This window comes from Bos taurus, chromosome 7 (assembly GCF_002263795.3).
Source record: "Bos taurus isolate L1 Dominette 01449 registration number 42190680 breed Hereford chromosome 7, ARS-UCD2.0, whole genome shotgun sequence".
Classification (NCBI taxonomy): Eukaryota; Metazoa; Chordata; class Mammalia; order Artiodactyla; family Bovidae; genus Bos; species Bos taurus.
In genome coordinates, this window is record NC_037334.1 from 58,810,612 (window position 1) to 58,831,195 (window position 20,584).

The window sequence follows — 20,584 nt, forward strand, 5'->3', positions numbered from 1 at the left end:
AAGTCACTTCAGTCGTGTCCGACTCTGTGCGACCCCATAGACGGCAGCCCACCAGGCTCCCCCGTCCCTGGGATTCTCCAGGCAAGAACACTGGAGTGGGTTGCCATTTCCTTCTCCAGTGCGTGAAAGTAAAAAGTGAAAGTGAAGTCGCTCAGTCGTGTCTGACTCAGCGACCCCATGGACTGGAGCCTATTCTGCCTTTTACTCCTCACCACGGTGCCCCTTGGCAGGTACAATAAAAAGTTCAGAGTGGATAGATGAGAAGAAATCTATTTACCATCTTTGATATAGAGTTTGTTCTCTGACATTTATAGGGATAACCCTGATTTCTGTCACCTCGTTTTTCAAAACTAGTTTAAGAACCCACATGCTAATGCGGGAGATGCAAGAGAGGCAAGTTGGATCCCTGGGTTGGGAAGATCCCCCAGACAAAGAAATTGCAATTTGCTTCAGTATTCTTGCCTGGGAAATTCCATGGACAGAGCAGTCTGGTGGGCCACAGTCCATGGAGTGGCAGAGTAAGACATGACTGAGCGCGTGCGTGCGCACACACACACACACATAAAATGAAACGTATGGACAATGAAGGTAAAGTTTTTAAAAATGCAGTTTTTTTATTTTTGTATAAACTAAAACACCAGAGCTTATTGATTCCTATATTAAATACATAAATTATAAAATAACCATTCATAAAACTTTACATACAATAAGTTTGTTCCAGTCTCTACGGTAATACATACAGTACATGTACATGTTCAGTGTACTTCAAAGGATTGTTCTGGTGAAACTCAATTTATATTTTTCTTCCATTAATAAACAAGCACTGAAACAATCAATGGAGTCATGCTAATGAGATGGAGAGAAAGAATCCCAACTGAAGTAGATGATTGAGTGAAAGCTCTGAGAAATGAACTCCCCTGGCTGTATTAACACAGTAGATACCTGGGGAATTAGGTATTCCTGTGCACTGGCTCTACCATACTCTACTACCTAAGTCCTACTGAGTCCCTGCAAAATTGGATCTTGAAGGTTCAGGTGGGCATGAACCGCTTTTGGAATGAGATTGTTAGCTGATACAAATATGGGACTTTGGACTAATGTTAATACTGTAGATTGTGCTGGATTCTGTTGTTCTTTCCAGAAGACCACTGGCATTATTAGAAGGCTAGTTGGCAGATCTGAGTAATTGGAAAACCAATGAGTAGTTCTTTGCTTCAGTCAGAAACAGAGAATAGTAGAAATGGACAGAAGGTGGAGAAAAGGGAGGAGAGACAAGCAAGGAGGGGAAGAACACAGATATCAGACGCTGAACAAAAACATGTTACCCAGCAGCCTCAGAAAACCCCTTCCCAATTCCTCAATCCTAGGACAGAAGTACACATTCTGTAAGCACTCACACCATCATACTATATACAGAATATATATGTGTATATATCTACATCACATATTTATAAAAGTGTTTGGATTGTGATCTGCCTCATTGTGGGAAGTTATGGTTAATGGGGGAAAATAGGCACATTTTGTGACTTATCAATCAAATACAAGTGACTGCTATTATCACTGGATGCTGGGGACCTTGTTTTGGAAAACTGCTTCATCCACACTATAGTGAGTTCATGGAGGCTTGACTGTAGGCAAATTTAGACTCCAAGTTGTTCATCTACAGCACTCTCAGCCTACAGAACTTTGATATCACAAGGATGGAAATATAAGCATGGGAAGAAAGACCTCAGTGCAAAACTACAAAGACAGAAATAGGGAACTTCACCCAACCAACCACCTGTACCTTTGAGCTTGATATACTAGGTTGAATATAGCAAATTATAATCCTATTTTTGCCACATTGCCCCTTGAAGTTTATTGGACTTAAACTCTCAATAATAAAAGACGTATTCAGAAAGAACTAAACTGCCAAACAAAAGGCAGTAAAGGAATGTGAATCTGCTCTGCCCAGTACTGAAATGGGATCATAAAGGATGAATTTCAGCTTGTATTATGTCTGAATCCTCCTGCCACAATGCCTGCGGCTCAGTCTTAAGACAGTATATTATATAGAAATGACAAGGCAGCTGAACAGGATGGAAATGTTTGGCGCTTAAGACCTTGTGCCCTACTTTCTTCCTTTTAGAAAGTGGGAGTCCACTTAAGGGGAGGATTGGGCCATCCTGGAAGCACCAACTCACGGCAAACAGTCATCCAAGACTTGCTCTGATAACTGATCTCTCAAGTTATACTGAGCCATTTCAGTATAGTAGATAAGTACATATATACACATTCATATATATGACTATATATATATGCTGTGCCATTCTTTGACAGATCAAGAAATACAATTAAATATTTAAAAAACAAAATGTCTATGTTGCCCATTTTGACAGATCAAAAAATGCAATTAAATATTTTTTTAAAAATGTCTATGCTGTGCATCTATTTTGATGTAATATAACACATAAGATCCAGTTATTTTGCATCAGCACAGAACTGATGAATATTATTTTTATAACTTCCATGAAAACCTAGGAAGGTTAAAAAGACATGCTTCATTTTAAAACAATGAACTTACGAATTAAGTTGAAGACACTGAATACATGAATCACACAATGGGCTTACAAAAAATGTAGACAATCAATAGGCAAAAAAGAACAAGTTGGCCAGAGCTTTAAACTGAAAATCACCAGAGTAAGTTGAAATAAAATACTGTAGCAAAAATCATTTGGCAAAACTTTATTTGTTCTATTACTAGTGGAGAATATACTTGTTCTACTTCAGTGATGACCCATGAGCCCCACATCATCTCTGTCCTCCTGAAGATCCATGCCACCTATGTGAGCAGTGTTGTTTTTTTCTTTTTTTAAAATACAAAGCAAGATTTATTCTTCTACCACTAAAACTTCACTATTGGCAAAAATTTCATTTATATGACATAAGTTAAAAGGGATTTTGTAGCTATTTTTAGCAAATTCTAGTGTTACCTAAAACAAAACTTGGGTGGTGTTAAAAAAAATTAGACAGCCAATTCAGCATCTGTTGATGCTTTCTGGTTTTACGGTCAAATATAGTCTTCAATTTCTTTTCCTTTTCTTGTGAAACTTCTCCTGTTCTGAATAGTTATGCTAAATTGGGGCTTTCATTTTATCTCAAACTATTTTTTAATGTTTTCAGTTATGTTTATTTTCCAAGAGATGAAGACTTTAGGAAAAGTTAAGTAAAATGAACCCTGAAGAATGCTGTTCTGATTGTTCCTCATTCATTGGCCAAACATGTCAGGATAGCTAAGATGAAGAAATTAGGTATTAAAAATTGGAATGGGGATCATCTGATCTCTGTAAGAAGTAGAGCCACAGTCAACCTCTCAACTGCTGAGACACTCTTTTTACTCTTGCTGATCATGACATGCAAGGGAAGCATTCATCTGGATATGGGTTATTTCCTTGGATCCACAAGTGACTGAAAAATACATGTACAATTTTGCTGATGATTTTTATAATCATGGAAATGCATAACAAAATACTTAGCTTTACTTAAAGATTTGTTAATTTTGAAGATCATGAGTAAAGTATGGTAAAAATACCATCTTTTAGCTTAAAATCTTAGAGAAACTTACTAACCTCCTTGATCTTAAGCAAAAAGAAAAAATTCCTTTTTTTTTCCCTTGCATTTTCCCTAAACATATCTAAAGCTGCTTAGATGGTCATCCCAGGGGATTGCTCTTGTATGACTTTGTGTATGTGACACAATCCAATTTATTGCAGATAAGGTACCTGATTAAGCTACATTATTTGAATAAATATTTCTCATCACCCAAACCATAGTCAGTGCTTGAATATAAAACTTAACCTACAAGTTTCTTGGTGGGGAAAGCAAGATGAAGAGGAAGGAAGTAGGCTTGGTGGAGCAGATGGAGTATGAATTTTCTCAGATGCACCCTGGGATGGCCAATGGAAGAGAAAAGTCATCTAAAATATGGGAGGGTAATTTATTCTCTTCCATACATTCTGAGATTTGAAAGTGTTGGGTCACAAACTGTGGTAGCACCCTTTTGTACATTGCTTGCACAGCGAACATACTCAGCATACTTAATATGGAAACTACCTGTTGAGCAGAGAATCCAGCAGAAGGATGGTTATATTGTACATCCCCAGTAGGACATCTACAATACCTCCCCCCAAATGAAAGGGATATCCATCAGACTAATTATGTGATACTCTCAGTTCACTCCAAACCTTAATTTCATGTCTGACTCTCTTATGATAAGGGAGGACTTCTGTATTATGGCATGCATATGCAGTAAGGAGAGCTAGAAGATGCTTATTGTTGAAATGACACATTCTTCTATCTTGTTAAATAGCATGAAATGATCTATTTACTATAGGTGATTAGAGCTCCTGGTTCTGGATCGCTCAATCTTTATTGCTAGTAATTGATGGGAAAGCTTCAGTACCGCGGTGCTTAGATTGAATGAAACTGAAGCACTATTTTATTACACAGGGGACTTTTTTTCTCAACAACACTAGAAAGTCAGATATAGCAGTCATCATAATTACAAAGCACTTTGTGCTACTTGAAGCACCTCTTGTTGCAGAATTGCAAAAAAGAAAGAAAAACCTTATGAAAAAGCATTTTAACCTCATTTTGCAGATGAGGAAACTGAGGCACAGAGAGGTTAAGTGACTGGGCCAAAGATACCTGGGTCAGCAGTAAATATAAGAACAAAAAGTGGGACCCCTGCATTGTAGCTTTAATTGTACTTTCTTCAGTTACTGTTCTGGCTTTAAAAATGTCAGCGCCAAAACTGAAGAGTAAGGTACTGAATCCACGTATGGAAAGACTTGTGTAGCATTTCATAGAAAGAGTTTCTGGCTCCCTACACACATTCTTAATGCATGGGAATGCTAGCCCTGTAAATAAAATCTTGACAATTTGAAAAATTGAGGCTGTTTTGTTATCTACAGTAAATGAGGCTAAAATTAGCTTTTCAGGAACTTTTATTTGCTCTCAGAGCTGAATCCAAGACTCAGTATTACATAACTTAGGAAAAGTACCAGTCTTCTAATTGTCTATGGTACAAAATGACCTTATCAGTAACACAATGTTACTTTTATATAAAAAAGTAGAGCTACCTTGTTGCTGTCATATCTCTGGGAAAAAAAAAATTGTCTGTCTAAATGACAAGAGGTCAGAATGCTCTAAGCATATCAGGATACTTCTAAAAATAATCATATTTTCACTTAATAGTCACATCTCTGTGGAAAACTCATTTGTTGATAGAAGTTTACTTATCGCCTTTATTTGTATCAAATCACATGTTATTTGCAGGCAATTTTAAGCAGCCATTTGAAGACCAGTATTTTGGAAATGGAAAGATTCAGAGATGCCTCTGGCCCTATGGTCGGTGTCATTCTTAGACAGAACTAAGTCAGGGAGCTTGTGATCTAGAGCAGCATCTTCTTAATTTTCAGTAAGAATGAGATCGGTTTGTTGTTCTTGGAGGACCACAGAAGGCCAAGGAAGCATCTGCTTTTATGCATCTTATGTTGCATTCGCCTGGATCCTTCACGCTGGTTGCCAGTTTAGGCGGGGTCAGTGCGATGCGCTGCTCATCTGTCATGTGTGGAATGCATTCCACACGCTCCACTGTTTGCGGAAAAACCGGACCTTGTTTTTCTTCGCACTCACATTGCAGATGTCTCTGTTCCTGAGGTTTAAACAATAATAAAGACAGAAAAGCAAATCCCTGTAGTAAGAAACCAGACTTTTCAAATCAAACATTTTATTGTAAACAGCTCCTCATAGGTATTCCTCGTGCTTCGATCCCCACCCCCCTTATCTTTTTGTTTTGATTTTTTTTTAAATGATGTTTATTTCAGGACTAGTATTTCCATGGGGTGTGGTGTTACATTAAAATGACCCCCCCTGCACAGCAGGGGTAGAATGTTTCTTTGTAACTTTGGTTCCATGCCCAAGACACATCTTTGCTTGATCTGCTGAAACTGTTTCCCTTGCTGAATCGTTTTTTTCACACAATATATGTCTATAGTTCTTTCCTTCTGGTTTGACATATACAGGTTTCGTTAAATGCAGCATATATTGTAGATTTTCAACAGGGTCATGTAGGAACTGTCAAGTAAGAAACCTTGAATAATGGCTTTAAAATACACAGGTGTAGTCCTGGCTACAGGATGGGTCTTAGCTTTTGATCTCTCTTTCACTGCTGTAAACATTTCTGCCATCTTTGAAGGTTTAGAAGTATTTGCTTTTCTGCGGTCTTATCCGTGTTTTCGGTTTCTCTGTAAAACAGAGGGAGAAATTCTTTAATCATCATTTCAGTCAATAGCTGAAACAGGAAAAAAAAAGCACAAATTATTTTTTTTAATTAAAAAAACCCCATTTTTTATTCTTTACCACCTCTTGAAACAGTATAATCTTGTGTGTGTTATGTAAAGAAAGTCTCTAAGCTTAATTGCTTTTCTTTAAAATGAGAGAACAGAAGTATCTATTTCAAGGGTTGCTGCAATGTAATGCATGTAAAGCGATGAACAATTCTTGTCTCATATTAAGTGGCCTGAAATATTAGCTATTATCAATATTGTCTTTTTCTCTAGGACTTTCTAAGCCAACACCTTCAGAAGTTCAACTAAGATATTACTTTAAGTTTAAAAAAATTTTTTGAAGTATAGTTGATTTACAATGTTGTATTAATTTATTCTGTACAGCAAAGTGACTCAGATGTATGTGTATGTATATCTATAATATATATACATACATATTTTATGTTCTTTCCCATTATGTTTTGTTACAGGATATTAAATATTGTTTGCTATGCTATATAGTAGGACCTTGTTGTTTACCCATCTTATATATAATAGTTTGCCTCTGCTAATCCCAAACTCCCATTCCTTCCCTCCCCTAATTACCAACCCCCTTGGGCAACCATAAGTCTGTTCTCTCTCTGAGTCTGTTTTTGTTCTGTAGCTTTGTTAATTTGCATTGTATTTTAGAATCCACATATAAGTGACATTATATGGTATTTGTCTTTTTCTTTCTGACTTACTTTGCTTAGTATGAGAATCTCTACGTCCATCCATGTTGCTGCAAATGGCATTATTTCATTCTTTTTGATGGTTGAGTAATATTCCATTGTGTATATATACCACATCTTCTTTATCCATTCATCTGTTGATGGACATTTACATTGCTTCCATATCTTGGCTATTGTAAATAGTGCTGCTCTCAATACTGGGGTTCATATATCTTTTTGACTTATAATTTTGTCTGGATATATGCCCAGGAGTGGGATTGTTGGATCATATGACAACTCTATTTTTAGAGGAATATTTTTACTGTTTTCCATAGTGGTTGTACCAATTTAAATCCCCACTAATAGTGTAGGCATGCATGCATACTCAGTTGCTAAGTTGTGTCCAACTCTTTGCGAACCCATGGACTGCAGCCCGCCAGGCTCCTCTGTCCATGGGACTTTCCTGGAAGGAATATTGGAGTGGGTTGCCATTTCCTCCTCCAGGAAAAGTATAAGAGGGTTCCTTCTTTGTCACATCCTTTCCAAAATTTGTTATTTGTAGACTTCTTAATGATGGACATTCTCATAGGTATGAGGTGGCACCCCATTGTAGTTTTGATTTGCATTTCTCTAATAATTAGTAATGTTAAGCATCTTTTCAAGTGCCTATTTGCAATTCATTTTCTTTGCAGAAATGTCTATTCAGATCTTCTGCCCATTTTCAATTTCTTTTTTGGGGGGCTATTGCTGTTAAGTTGTATGAGCTCTGTATATTTTGGAAATTAAGCCCTTGTTGGGAAAGACTGAAGGCAGGAGGAGAAGGGGATGACAGAGGAGATGGTTGGATGGCATCACCGACTCAATGGACATGAATTTGAGCAAGCTCCAGGAGTTGGTGATGGACAGGGAAGCCTGGCATGTTGCAGCCCATGGGGTTGCAAAGAGTCGGACACGACTGAGCGACTGAACTGAAATGAAGTCCTTGTTGCTCACATGAAATATTACTTTATAAGCAGGTTCACTGACTCACTTGTATGTCAAATTTTCTCTCCAACAACATTGTTTAATGGCCGACGGTCTCTATCCCCAAGTCCTGATCTGAGGATTCCCTGGGAATTTTGCTACACAGGTTTCCTGTTTGGTCCCAGAGTATCTCTGAAAAGACATTTCCCTGGACTGTGCCAGTCAATACTTCTAGTCCCGTCCCTCTTTAATTCCGTGTATCTGGGTTTTCGCTTGGGTAGAAGCTTAGGACATAATCCACTCCTCTAATAAAAGCCAGAAAATGGCACAGAGGACATTTTATCATTTACTGCATAAGGACGTGAACTTTAGAGTCTGAATGGCATGGATGGAGAAAATAGAATTTCCATGAAAAAGCCATTTAACTTCTCCAAGGCTTAATTTCCCCATCTATAAAGTAAAGATACTAATTCTGTAGCAGAATTTAATGGTACTCCAGAAATGGTGACAAAGATGCAAAGTGGTGGAAAAGGAGGCATGTAGTATCTTAAGGATGCTTCCAGTTCACATACAGAGGCAAATCAGAGATTCAAAGAAATTTCTGCCACAGGTGCAAGTCACAAGTATTTGGAACTCATATTTGCAGAATCACCTGGTTCATTCCCAAAGGCCAGATCAGACTGAGATGAAAGAGCGACCAAGTCACAGAAGAGTGAGCAGGAAGGAAGTACAGAGATCGGGATGAGAGTATACTGTGGGAGGGAGGTATAGGTGCCAAAAAGGCATAGAGATTGGTGGTGCTGGCACAAAGGAGCGCATGCTCAGTTGCTTCAGTCATGGCCGATTCTTTGCAACCCCATGGACTGGTAGCCCCCAAGTTCCTCTCTCCATGGGATTTCCCAGGCAAGAATCCTGGAGTGGGCTTCCATTTCCTGCTCCAGGGGATCTTTCCTACCAGGGACTGAACCCAGATCTCCTAAACTGCAGGCAGATTCTTTACTGCCTGAGCCACCAGTTCAGCCCTATAGTATTCCCATGGTCCTCAGTAAAGAAGAGAACTAATCTGAGTGTGTATAAAGATGCATTAGGTGTGTGCATCTCTCTCTTCTCTGTATATGTATACACACATATAGTGTATTTTATATAAAATAAGTATGTAACAAAAGCATACTGCAAATAACCATACAAATATTTTTCCTATGTGATTTATATTCTGTTCTTAAACCAAAGACTAACTTAAATTATACATAAAGATAGCTACCTTAAAATGTGGACTCCGGGAGTTGGTGATGGACAGGGAGGCCTGGTGTGCTGCGATTCATGGGGTCGCAAAGAGTCGGACATGACTAGGCAACTGAACTGAACTGAACTGAACCTTAAAATGAAGTGATTTATGCTTCTTTGCTTTTAGCAATTATCTAAGTCAACCTCAGAAATAAATCTTAAAGTCTGTTTCAAAGCACATATGCACCATTTCTTCCCATCACAACTAAAGTAAAGCCCATCATTTGAGGAAAATCATGTTGGCTTTAAAAAGCAAATGGACTTATAGGCAATCTCCCAGAATGTTACATTTCTGTAAATTGAGTATCTGTAAAAGGAACTATGAATTCTACAGCAAAGCCAGGTTTATTCAAACTGGCATTATGAATAACTGAAGTATTATCTAATAGGTCAGTATAGATGAGCAGTTTTCAGTGAGTTAAGGGTCAGTATTCTATAACTAAAACTGTAGAGAACACAAATTCACCTTTGATTCAGAAGCCACTTCTGGATATCACAGAGCCTCAGAGATTCTTTTGAATGTGTTGCCCTGTAGAGCTGAGCTTTGAGTTTATGACATGCTAAGTCAGCAAATACAGTTATGTCACTGCTGACTTAGGACTCTAGTATCCAAGTACCTGCCGCCTTGTCTGTTGCACAGAAGACGCTCAGCATTATGTGTCAAGATCAAACAAACTCATAGAGAAAGAGATTGGATTTGTGGTTACCCGAGGTGAGGAGTAGAGGGAAGGGACACTGGATGAGTAGTCAAAAGCTGTTATACAGACTACCAGTCATAAGATAAATAAGTACTAGGGATATTATGAACAACACGACAAATATAATTTATGTGATTATACATTATATATGAAAGTTGTTAAGAGAGCAAATCCTAAGAATACTCATTGCAATAAAAACACTTTCTATTTCTTTAATTTTGAAGATGTTCAGTAAATTTACTGTGGTAGTTATTTCACAATGTATGTAAATCAAATCATTACACCATATACCTTAAACTTATACAGTGCTGTATGTCAATTATATCACAATAAAACTGAAAGGAAAAAATGAACGCATGAAGCACATGGTATCTCCCGAAACTATGTGGGGTTCCCCTTTGCTGTGCTTAGTCACTCAGTCATGTCCGACTCTTTGCGACCTCATGGACTGTAGCCCACCAGGCTCCTTTGTCCAAAGGAGTTCTCCAGGCAAGAATACTGCAGTGAGTTGCCATGCCCTCCTCCAGGGGATCTTCCTAACCCAGGGATTGAACCCAGGTCTCCCTCATTGCAGGCAAATTCTTTACCAACTGAGCCACCAGGGAAGCCCAAGAATACTGGAGTGGGTAGCCTATCCCTTCTCCAGGGGAACTTCCTGATCCAGAAACCAAACTGGGGTCTCCTGCACTGCAAGTGGATTCTTTACCACCTGAGCTACCAGGGAATCCTTTAAGGTAAAAGTCCCAGTCTAATGCATGGGACTGAGCTATTTAGTCAGCAACCACTGAAACCACCTTCAGTGAAGTACCTTCTTGGGAGCCTGCAACAGCTTCTAGATCATCCTGGACAAAAATGACTTAGGTAATTGCTAAAAGGAAAGAAGCATAAGTCATTTCATTTTAAGGTAGCTATCTTTATATGTAATTTAAGTTAGTCTTTGGTTTAAGAACAGAATAGAATATAAATCATTAATAGGACAAATATTTGTATGGTTATTTACAGTATGCTTTTGCTACCTGCTAATAAGTGAAGCCCTTTTCTTCCTTACTTCCTCCTTCCTCTGTCTCACTTGCTTTGGGCATGTAAGTAGAAATAATCAGCTGCCAGTAATGCCTTACTCACTTGTATTATTTAAATCCAGATTATTATCTGAAGAGAAGGGATGAAAAGGTAACTACTCACTTTGGTTTAGTTCTTAAACTATTGTACTTGGCAGTACTAGAGGTTTTATTTTCAAACTTGTATATTTGCAAACTCAGTACAGTGATAGCCAACTTTTTTTTCATAATAATAGCTAAGAGTTGCTGATTACTGAACCATGTGTCAGTCAATGTGGCAAATTCTTTATAAGCATAATCTTATTTAATTCTTTCAACACAATACCATGATGTAGTTAATATAGTCACAATCATTTTATGAAACAGGAAATCTAATTTTGGTCTAAACCTACCATGACACACTAGTATATGGCAGGATTAAAACTTAACAGTATATTTAACTTCAAAGCCATACATGTTAAACTACTCAGACTTTTTCCTGTATACATTTTATATTATCCAGATTCACGGTACCAGGAATTTGTTATATAATTACTATTAATTATAATTATATTTTTTTCATTTGACCACTCCAAAGTGTCAATTATGAGCTACTCTAGAGGAAAAGCAAATCAAATTTTGTATATCCCTCAAAAAAATGGGGAAAAGGTATGGGGGATGAGCATACAGCAATTTTAAATCCCAAGAGCTATGTAGTAGTATGCAGATCATAGAAGACACCTCCTAATGCTGATATAAATATACACGTAAGTGATGCTCAGAATGTGAGAGAAAGCCCTCTTCCATGTGTGAGGCACAACGGGGTTAAAAGTGGACTCTGGCATGCGGCTGCCTGGGTAGAAATCCTACACCTGTCCGCTGTAGCTATGTGGTCCTAGGAAAGTCACATGCTGTAGTTTCTCCAATTGCAAAAAAAAAAAAAAAAAGAAATAAAAGCAATACCTACTGGCTAGAGGGGTTTGTGAGGATTAATGTATCTATTACTTAGAACAGCATCTACATTGTAGCTGTTAGTCATTATTGATATTAATGTTCAAACTTACTCCTTTTCTAGCTAGTATTTACAAGTTTACGAGGTTTGATTTTTCTTCCCTACACCCCCATGTAGTACTTGTGCCTCACTGATCTTTATTTGCCTCGTTGATTAATTGTTATTTGGGGGTGGGAACTGCTTGTTTTCTGATGCTCTGGCCATTTTGATCCTTTTCTAGAGAACTTTGCCCATATTTCTTTAGATATTCTCATTCAGTTTAAGAGACTAAGTGCTCTTTTTTATGTGCTGCAAGGCTACTACTCTTCTTGTCAGATAAAGGATAATTTTCAGTCTTAAAAGAAAATCTTTTGGAGTAAGGAATAAAGCCAGGGAATTGGTCCTATAAGGATACCACTTGATGGGCATTTCTGCTTTACTTCTTTCTTGGGTCAGGTCATGCTTTCCTGTTCAACATCCAGGTAACAAAGCTGATACCCACAGAGACAGAAAGCATCTCTCTTCCATTTTTCAACTTGTTATAGAATGTTAAGTAACATGGGGTGGGAAAAGATCCTTGTATAATATAACTTAATAAGATAACCAAAGTAGACACAGACCGTGGTAAACGGATTTAGAACAGCAGGTAGCCCTTCTTTATTTTTAAGTAATGGTGTTAAGGTTTGTGCTTTCTCTACCTGGGTAGACATTAGAATCACCTGGTTAGCTTCTTAAAAATATAGATCAATCTTATTCTCCACTTCTCTCATCCTCTGTCTCATCTCCATGTCCGGTAATCTGCTTCATTAAATTGGTAGTAAGGCTTTGAATTCTTTATTTTTACAAGAATTGGGAATCACTGTCTAAGATTCTTTTTACTTACATCCACTTATAAGAAATGGATCTGATAATATAATAATATTGAGTCTTCTTTTTTTTTCCTAAATTGACATTGAAAACTATCTTATTTGAAAACAAGATCCAATTTTCCTAAATATCCTGTTTTCCTGAATTCTGATGAAAATGAACTAGGAGAAAGGGTTAAAAAAAATCAGTCATTTTAACTTGTTAGATTTATAGGAGCACAATTTTCAAGCTGGAGGAGACACTGAAAACCTACTCCTGTTTTTTCACTTTGTAGATACAGAAGTGACTCTTTGAGTGTAATGAGAGGCTACAATGAGAATTCCGAGATTCACAGACATCACGACTTTCCAAAGCAAGACACTTAGCTAGGAAAAGATTCTTGACTTTCACCATGCTTCATTTCTTTAATAATCACCCAAATGGACTGGATTGATTTCTCATTTTATGGCATTTAAGATTGGCATTTAAATACCAAATGTATTTGTTTTTTTTTTAACATGAGCATACTAACATGCTAGCATTCTTCTTATCAAATAAGTCTTAGAAGCACATTTTGAGAATTAAATGGAGTCTTACCTGTAAGAGGCACCTTGACATCAAGGCCATAGAATAAAGGCAAGAGAGAAGAACAAGAATAGAAACAGAAACTGCAGAAGAAAAAGAAGAGGATTATGTAAATCTGAATTTCTGTAGTGCAATTCAGGTTGTATAAAACCTCAGCTTTTCCATATTGCTCAAATCTGATCATTTCTCACATACACACAAAGTACCTTTTATTTACAAAAACCATACCTTTTATTTCTTCACTGGTAAAGCAATACAATGAATAACTGGTGTTCAGCTAACATCGACTGATACATTTTAGAATTCTGAGAGGGTCTTACAGGTAATTGGTCTAAGCTCCGAATTTTATAAGTGAGGAAAATAAACAGAGAGCAGTTAATCAACAGACTAATTGCATACAATTTGATGGTACTGTGAAGCCTAGAGCTTAGACCTCCCGAGTCCTAATCTGCTATGTGTTATTATCTCTATTTTTAATGTGTGAGAGTGTAATTAAAAGTGATCAAAGTGTATGCTTTATCACTCAACACTATCACTATTTGGTTACTATGGCAGAGCAGGAAGAACATTACTTTGCAGGGTAAACATATGATTGCTTATCCATGGTGGGCACTCCTAGAAGGGAAATGGAACAGTATTAGTAATTACATTGGGGTACCAGGCATAACCTAGGTCTGTCCTGGGTGAGTGAGGGTATGTGGTCCTCCCACTGGTATGAACTACGCTTCTACATCAGAGATAGCTTCAGACAGTGAACGTATGCTGTTGCTCCAGCTTGTCATGCTTCTGAGATAGATATCTCCTTATTTGACTCACAGAAGTTAAACAGAGTCCGAGCTGTCTCTCTCCACCAAGAACCTTCACCAGAGAAGAAAAAACTTGGATGGAAAACATGCTTTGTGTAGCACTGGTTGAAAACCAACTGTATAATAAAATCTTGTAGGTCAGATCAGTTTTCTCAAATACTGATTTCCTTGGGGATTTACTCTTACAGAGTCATGAAGTCTTTTGGCTTGTTAAAACCCTTCAGGAGCATTCTGTTGGACATGATAGTTTTGAATAGGTCCTGTATGGTAGTCTCATATTGGGCATATTATTTGCCTACTTCCTTTAATGGCATTGCTCACAAGGCTCTTGCTTCATGGTGGCAAAATTGCATGAACAAGTTATAAACATGGTGTGAAGAGCTATGTATTAGTGACCAGTCTAATAGAATGAGGAGCAGACACTCTTTTCTTTTTCCCATTCCTTGAAGATGTGTAGTGACAGGATGTCACCTGTAGTGAGAGTGGATGAAGGAGGGGAATGGAAGGCTTCCACAATTCCCATGAGATGGTCAGGTATCAGGGCTACCTTTCTGGGCATAAGGGATGCTTATCACTTGATTTACAATACGAGTCTAAATTCTATGTCACATGGTGGGCAGGCTGTGGGCCTCAGGGTCAGACACCTGACCTCTGCTTTTGATTTGCCATGGATGGATTATATGATTTTGTAAAGTTGTTTAATGTCTCTGAGCCATTTTTTCATTATCTGTATAAAAAGGGAACATAATATCTGATGTGTCTGTCTCAAAAATCAGGAGAATCAAATGAGATGATGAATTTGGCAGTGCCTTGGATAAAGTGAAGAGCAGCATGTAGGAAGCAATTTAGCTGTGTGTGTGAGAATTGAGGACAAAGAAGGAATATTGTATGTGTCCTGAGGGGGTGGTCACGTACCCCACAGGAAAGAATGAAGACTATCTCTGACATAAGTGATCTTTAGCCTTTTTACTATGCTTGTGGATAAGCAGAATTGAGGTCAAGTGAATAGAAGTTGCTTTAACAACCTCATCTCTCATTCAAACCTCTAATCAGAAACCAACTGGATTGCCTTTGAAATGGCTTAGTTTAGTACTACATATGGAATTTGCTGATTTAATAGCTGAATAATCCTCATTTTCTGTTAAGTACATTAACCTATTATAAATATTTAGGAAGTTCAGACCTGTAGAATGAAAAGTTCACCTACTTCAGCTAGGGTGGCGACATAACTAGATATAAAAATAATTCCTTTTTCTGTTTTCCGTAAGTTATATGGGACTGAACTGAGTGAAGTTACTGGGGCAGAGCTGTCTTCTCTGCAATTTCCTCCCGGAGCCACTCCAGGACTGAGTGACTAGGACAAGGGTAGCCATTCAAACACATGGGAAATGGAAGGCATCAGTGGTGTCCTTTGACAGCCATGGAAACTGTGGATAATCCCTGCCTTCTGTGGGTCTTTCTGCCAAACAGTAGGAAACCAGATTCAGCTTTTAGCTTATTACACTTTGCCTTTGCCTCATTTAATCCCACAGAACTAAATAGCACAGTTCAGAAATGAGGAAAATTCAAACTTACAAGCTTACATAAGATATGCACTCCACATTTAGAAATTTTAAAAATTATACTTTAATTTGACTTATACTTTCTTAGCGTTTCCTAAGTTTCATGTAAGTGACTTCATTTTTTCCCTCATGGAACAGATGAGAGGAGATGAGGGAGAGTGTTACCACCCCTATATTGTAGATACAGCTTACACATGGTGGGTAAAGTCACTTACCCAAGCTTAAATAAATACATGAAGACTCAGCCTACATAAGAATCTAGGGGTCTGATTGTTTGGCTACTGGACCTTACCAACTTCCTCTGAGAAGGACAACTATAAAAGCAATTTGGGATGAACCAAATTCTAATCATTATCTTGGAAATGGCGGGTGGTTTACTATTTGCTCCTTGGGTGCCCATGGAAGATACTGCAAAACAACCATGATTTTTTGCAACACAGGGGTTCAGGCAGCTACTTCCAGTCAATGAGATCAGAACTCCAGAGAATGCCTCTTGCCATCTCTGCTGTGTCCCTCCTCAGGCCCAGGGGGCTCCTGGCATATGAGGCAGGACAATTTTGTGTTAATTATGCAAGACTGGCAAACTCACTGCAGCCAAGCAGCACCCCTGTGCTAGTCCTCTCCCTTCTTCCAGAGCACACACATTTCCAAATGCCATCTTTACTCCCCAGGAGTGTTGGCTGACTAGGAAGAAGCAGTTCTTCTTTAGGACCACTGGGGAAATGACATGACGGCAAAATTTTCATGTGTCAATCTAAATTTCTGAACACATTATTTCAAAAAGGAAGGGGAAAGCAGAGTAATAAAACTAGAAGAAACTTTTGGAAAAGATGTGAAGATGGGAAAGGGAAAACTGAGGAAAGAAAACACTTACAGAAAAGAACAGGAATCAAAACAAAAGACAAAAATGTATAACTGAAAGCAGATGTTTTGCCAGAACCCTGGTGCCTGACTACAGGCAGAGCTTAACTATACCTGCCTACACACAACACACAATAGCTGAGAAGAAGGAAAACACAGCGAATGAAACCAAGACTACTGTCTGATCTAAAAAATAAAGATTGAAATACACACTGACGTTCACACATACCTTTTCTTCTAGGTCCTTTATCTGTCTTTTCTGGATGTCTGTTTTATCTTCTAAGTCACGAATTCTCTGCAAAAAGGGGAAAAAAACCCAAATGCTTTACACGGTGTTAAGTTAAACAAGACCATTCATCAACCTAAAACACAGAACTTCCCAAAAAACATTAGCATCTGGAAATGTCATGTATACATTTTTCTATACGCAGTGGGTTATTGCATATTTCAAAAATTGCCTATACTCATATTCAAAATGATTGTCATTGACTGTATTTTAAAAATATTTGCCATCCTTTTTCCTCTGGGTCAATCTATCTCTGCAGACCTCTTCCCTGTGACAGAGGTATGGTTCTCACCCCACTGTCCTTGAGCTTGGTCAGTAGACCTGTTTTGGCCAGTGGAACATGAGTTGGGAATGAGATGTGGGAAAATCACCTCTTTGTGGAGACAGCTGTGTGTCCCAGAGCTACAGAGAAAGAAAGACACTTTGTTGTAAACCATTTGGATTAAGGTTTTTGATTGTTTACTGCCTCATTTAAAAATGGCTAAAAGTGGCTCACACAAATGCCATTAGTTGCTGTTCTACTTTTTTTTCAACCTTATTTCAAATTTGTTTCAGGGTACGATCTTCTCATAAAACCAAACTGATCAATTTTCATAAAACAAAATTAGAGACTACACTTCAAAAAAAAAAAATCCAAAGAAGGAACTGATAACTTAGGGGAAAAAACAAACATTACAAGAATAGCACAAGCAATCCTCAAGATAAAAAATGCTCAGAAATGTCTTTGAAATTACAGTAAACTATAACAAAATTTCAGTAATTTGAATAGCACAGATTTGAAATCAACATTACATAGACACTAATTTGAAAGTGACAGAGGAGAATGAAACTGTTGGCTTAAAGCTCAACATTCAGAAAACAAAGATCATGGCATCCGGTCCCATCACTTCATGGCAAATAGATGGGGAAACAGTGTAAACAGTGACAGACTTAATATTTTTGGGCCCCAAAATCACTGCAGATGGTGACTGCAGCCATGAAATAGAAAGACGTTTACTCCTTGGAAGAAAAGTTATGACCAACATAGACAGCATATTAAAAAGCAGAGACTTTACGTTGCCAACAAAGGTCTGTCTAGTCAAGGCTATGGTTTTCCCAGTGGTCATGTATGGATGTGAGAGTTGGACTATAAAAAAGCTGAGCGCCGAAGAATCGATGCTTTTGAACTGTGGTGTTGGAGAAGACTCTTGAGAGTCCCTTGGACTGCAAGGACATCCAACCAGTTCATCCTAAAGGAGATCAGTCCTGAATCTTCATTGGAAGGACTGATGTTGAAGCTCAAACTCCAATACTTTGGCCACATGATGCAAAGAGCTGACTCACTGGAAAAGACCCTGATGCTGGGAAATATTGAGGGCAAGAGGAGAAGGGGATGACAGAGGATAAGATGATGGGATGGCATCACTGACTCAACGGACCTGAGTTTGAGTAAACTCCGGGAGTTGGTGATGGACAGGGAGGCCTGGCGTGCTGCAGTCCCTGGGGTTGCAAAGAGTAGGACACGACTGAGCGACTGAACTGAACTGAACTGAACTGAATTTGTAAGTGAATAAAAGTTTTCAAATTTCCTTCTGGCAAATTAAAGGCCTTCGTGCTGTGATTCATGGGGTCGCAAGGAGTCGGACACGACTGAGCGACTAAACTGAACTGAATACATTCATAGCATAGGGTTACACAATGTAGGCTTGTAATTTAGTGCCTCTTTTGGGAATAATTGGAAAATGGAGAACTGGAGTCCAAGAAGAAAACAATGGAAGCTAAATGATGTGATAACATAGAAAGACCAGTTTTTACAGCGCAACGTGGGGAGACAAAAACGTAAGCTGGAACAAAGAACAGTTGAACTCGGAAACTATATCCCCTCTCTCTGAACAGTGGTTCTCAACTAGGGGTGATTTTGCACCCCAGGTGACATTTGGCAATATCTGGACATTTTTAAGTTAGTTAAAGTGATTTTAGTATATTCACAAAGTTGTGCAACCATCACCAAAAATTATCCAGACAGTTTCAAATCACATGTGATCACCAGTGACAACCAGCATCTAAGGGGCAGAGGCCAGGAATGCTCTAAATATCCTGCAGTACACAGATCACTCCCCGCCAACTTCCACCAAGAGGAATCATCAGACCCAAAATGTCAGTCAGGCTGAGATTGAGAAATCCTGCTTTAAACGAAAGGGGGTGAGGTTTCTGCAGGAGAGGAGGGTGTGTTTTTTTAGAAGGACTGTGAAATTATGTGACAATGAATGCTGATGTGTGTGACAATGAATGACAAATAAATGTGTGTGATGTGTGTGTTTGTATGTATTTCCACAGTGCTGCTTATGCTCCAAAGCTACACAGTGAAAGAATAAACTTGTTAGATATTTCTACCTTGAGCGTGCAAGTATTTTCTTGATATAGTCTATTGGATGTGGAGGCAAGCCGTACATCAATTAAATCATGGGCATGAGAGATTAGTGTAGTGTCTACTCAGCCTCCAAGTCTGTGCTTGCTGGGCACCTGCTTAAATGTTCAGGATTGTGTTGGATGTAATGGAGAACACAAGCAAGGTGTCACGTAGTTCCTGATCTCAAAGAACCATCACATCCAGATGGGGAGATAAAAATGGAAAACACAGGAAAAAACAGATTATGTAGAAAGGGAAAACAGGGCAAAACTAAGCATAATTTCATCACCAATCTCTAATACCTTGTACAGTGCTTAGTTGCACAAAGGAGCTGCCTATACATATGTATTAAATGAGTTAGGTTTGCTCCATTGTGTGCTGTGGGCTTTATTTCTTTTTCCTTCCCAACTTTTCCCAGACTGCCATCTGATCTAAGAGCAAACCCTGTAGAGTCCAAAACAGATCTCTTTTCTACCAAGTAGGAAACCTTCTACTGCTCTGAAGTATACCAAGTCCCCCATCAGAACTGTGAGAGGTTACTGCCTGCTCTTCCTGCTTCTGATCTTCTGCATCCTACACCCATCTACAGCAGCCAGTATAAACTCTTAGAACGTGAAATGGTAGGCTTCCTTGGCAGTCCAGTGGTTAAGATTCTGTGCTTCCAATGCAAAGGGTGTGGGTTCGATCCCTGGTCAAGAACTAAGATCCCATATGCCACGTGCCACAGCCAAGAAAATATCACACACACACAAAACAAAGAATGTGAAATGATCACAGCAGTCCTTGAGCTTTAAGGGGCAAGGAAGAGGAAGAAGGGAGAGTCAGCCAAGTTGCCCTTAGAATAAAACCCGAACTTCGTCAGGCCCAGCTCGATCTAGCCCTGTCTTACCTCTACAGATTCACCTCACAGTCACCTTTCTTCAGCTCCACGACCTCCTGCCATATTGGCCTTCTCTCTGCTCCTTGAATATCCCAAACATTCCCACAATAGAGACTTAGCCCCTGCTGATCCTAAATTCTGGCCACCTTGCCAAGATCTCTGTGTGGCTGACTCTTTGGGATTTCAACATCTTCAGACCAGCCAGTTTAGAGTGGTTAATCCTACTCCCAAGCTCGCTCTCTCACACACAGCACACACACAGAGACGCATGCATGTGTCTTCAGAGCACTCTCTGAAACTGCCTTGGCCGGTGCTTGTTTGCCTTGTCACTCTGTCTCTCTTCACCTGCAGGACACGTGAGAGAAGTGACCTTTATGT

General features: G+C 38.7%; 1 protein-coding gene across 3 annotated transcripts in view; it reads right to left on the reverse strand.

Moving 5' to 3' along the window:
* Nucleotides 1-589: 589 nt before the first annotated feature.
* Nucleotides 590-20,584, reverse strand: part of JAKMIP2 (janus kinase and microtubule interacting protein 2) — a 195,370-nt gene continuing 175,375 nt past the window's right edge. Inside the window, exons 19-21 of one of the 3 annotated variants that reach the window (XM_005209592.5) lie at nt 16,881-16,946; nt 13,435-13,505; nt 590-6,287 (exon numbers count right to left, since the gene is read on the reverse strand). In XM_005209592.5, the coding sequence (XP_005209649.1) occupies nt 13,455-13,505; nt 16,881-16,946 (117 nt within the window). In that variant the 3' untranslated portion in view covers nt 590-6,287; nt 13,435-13,454. 3 annotated transcript variants of the gene reach the window in all.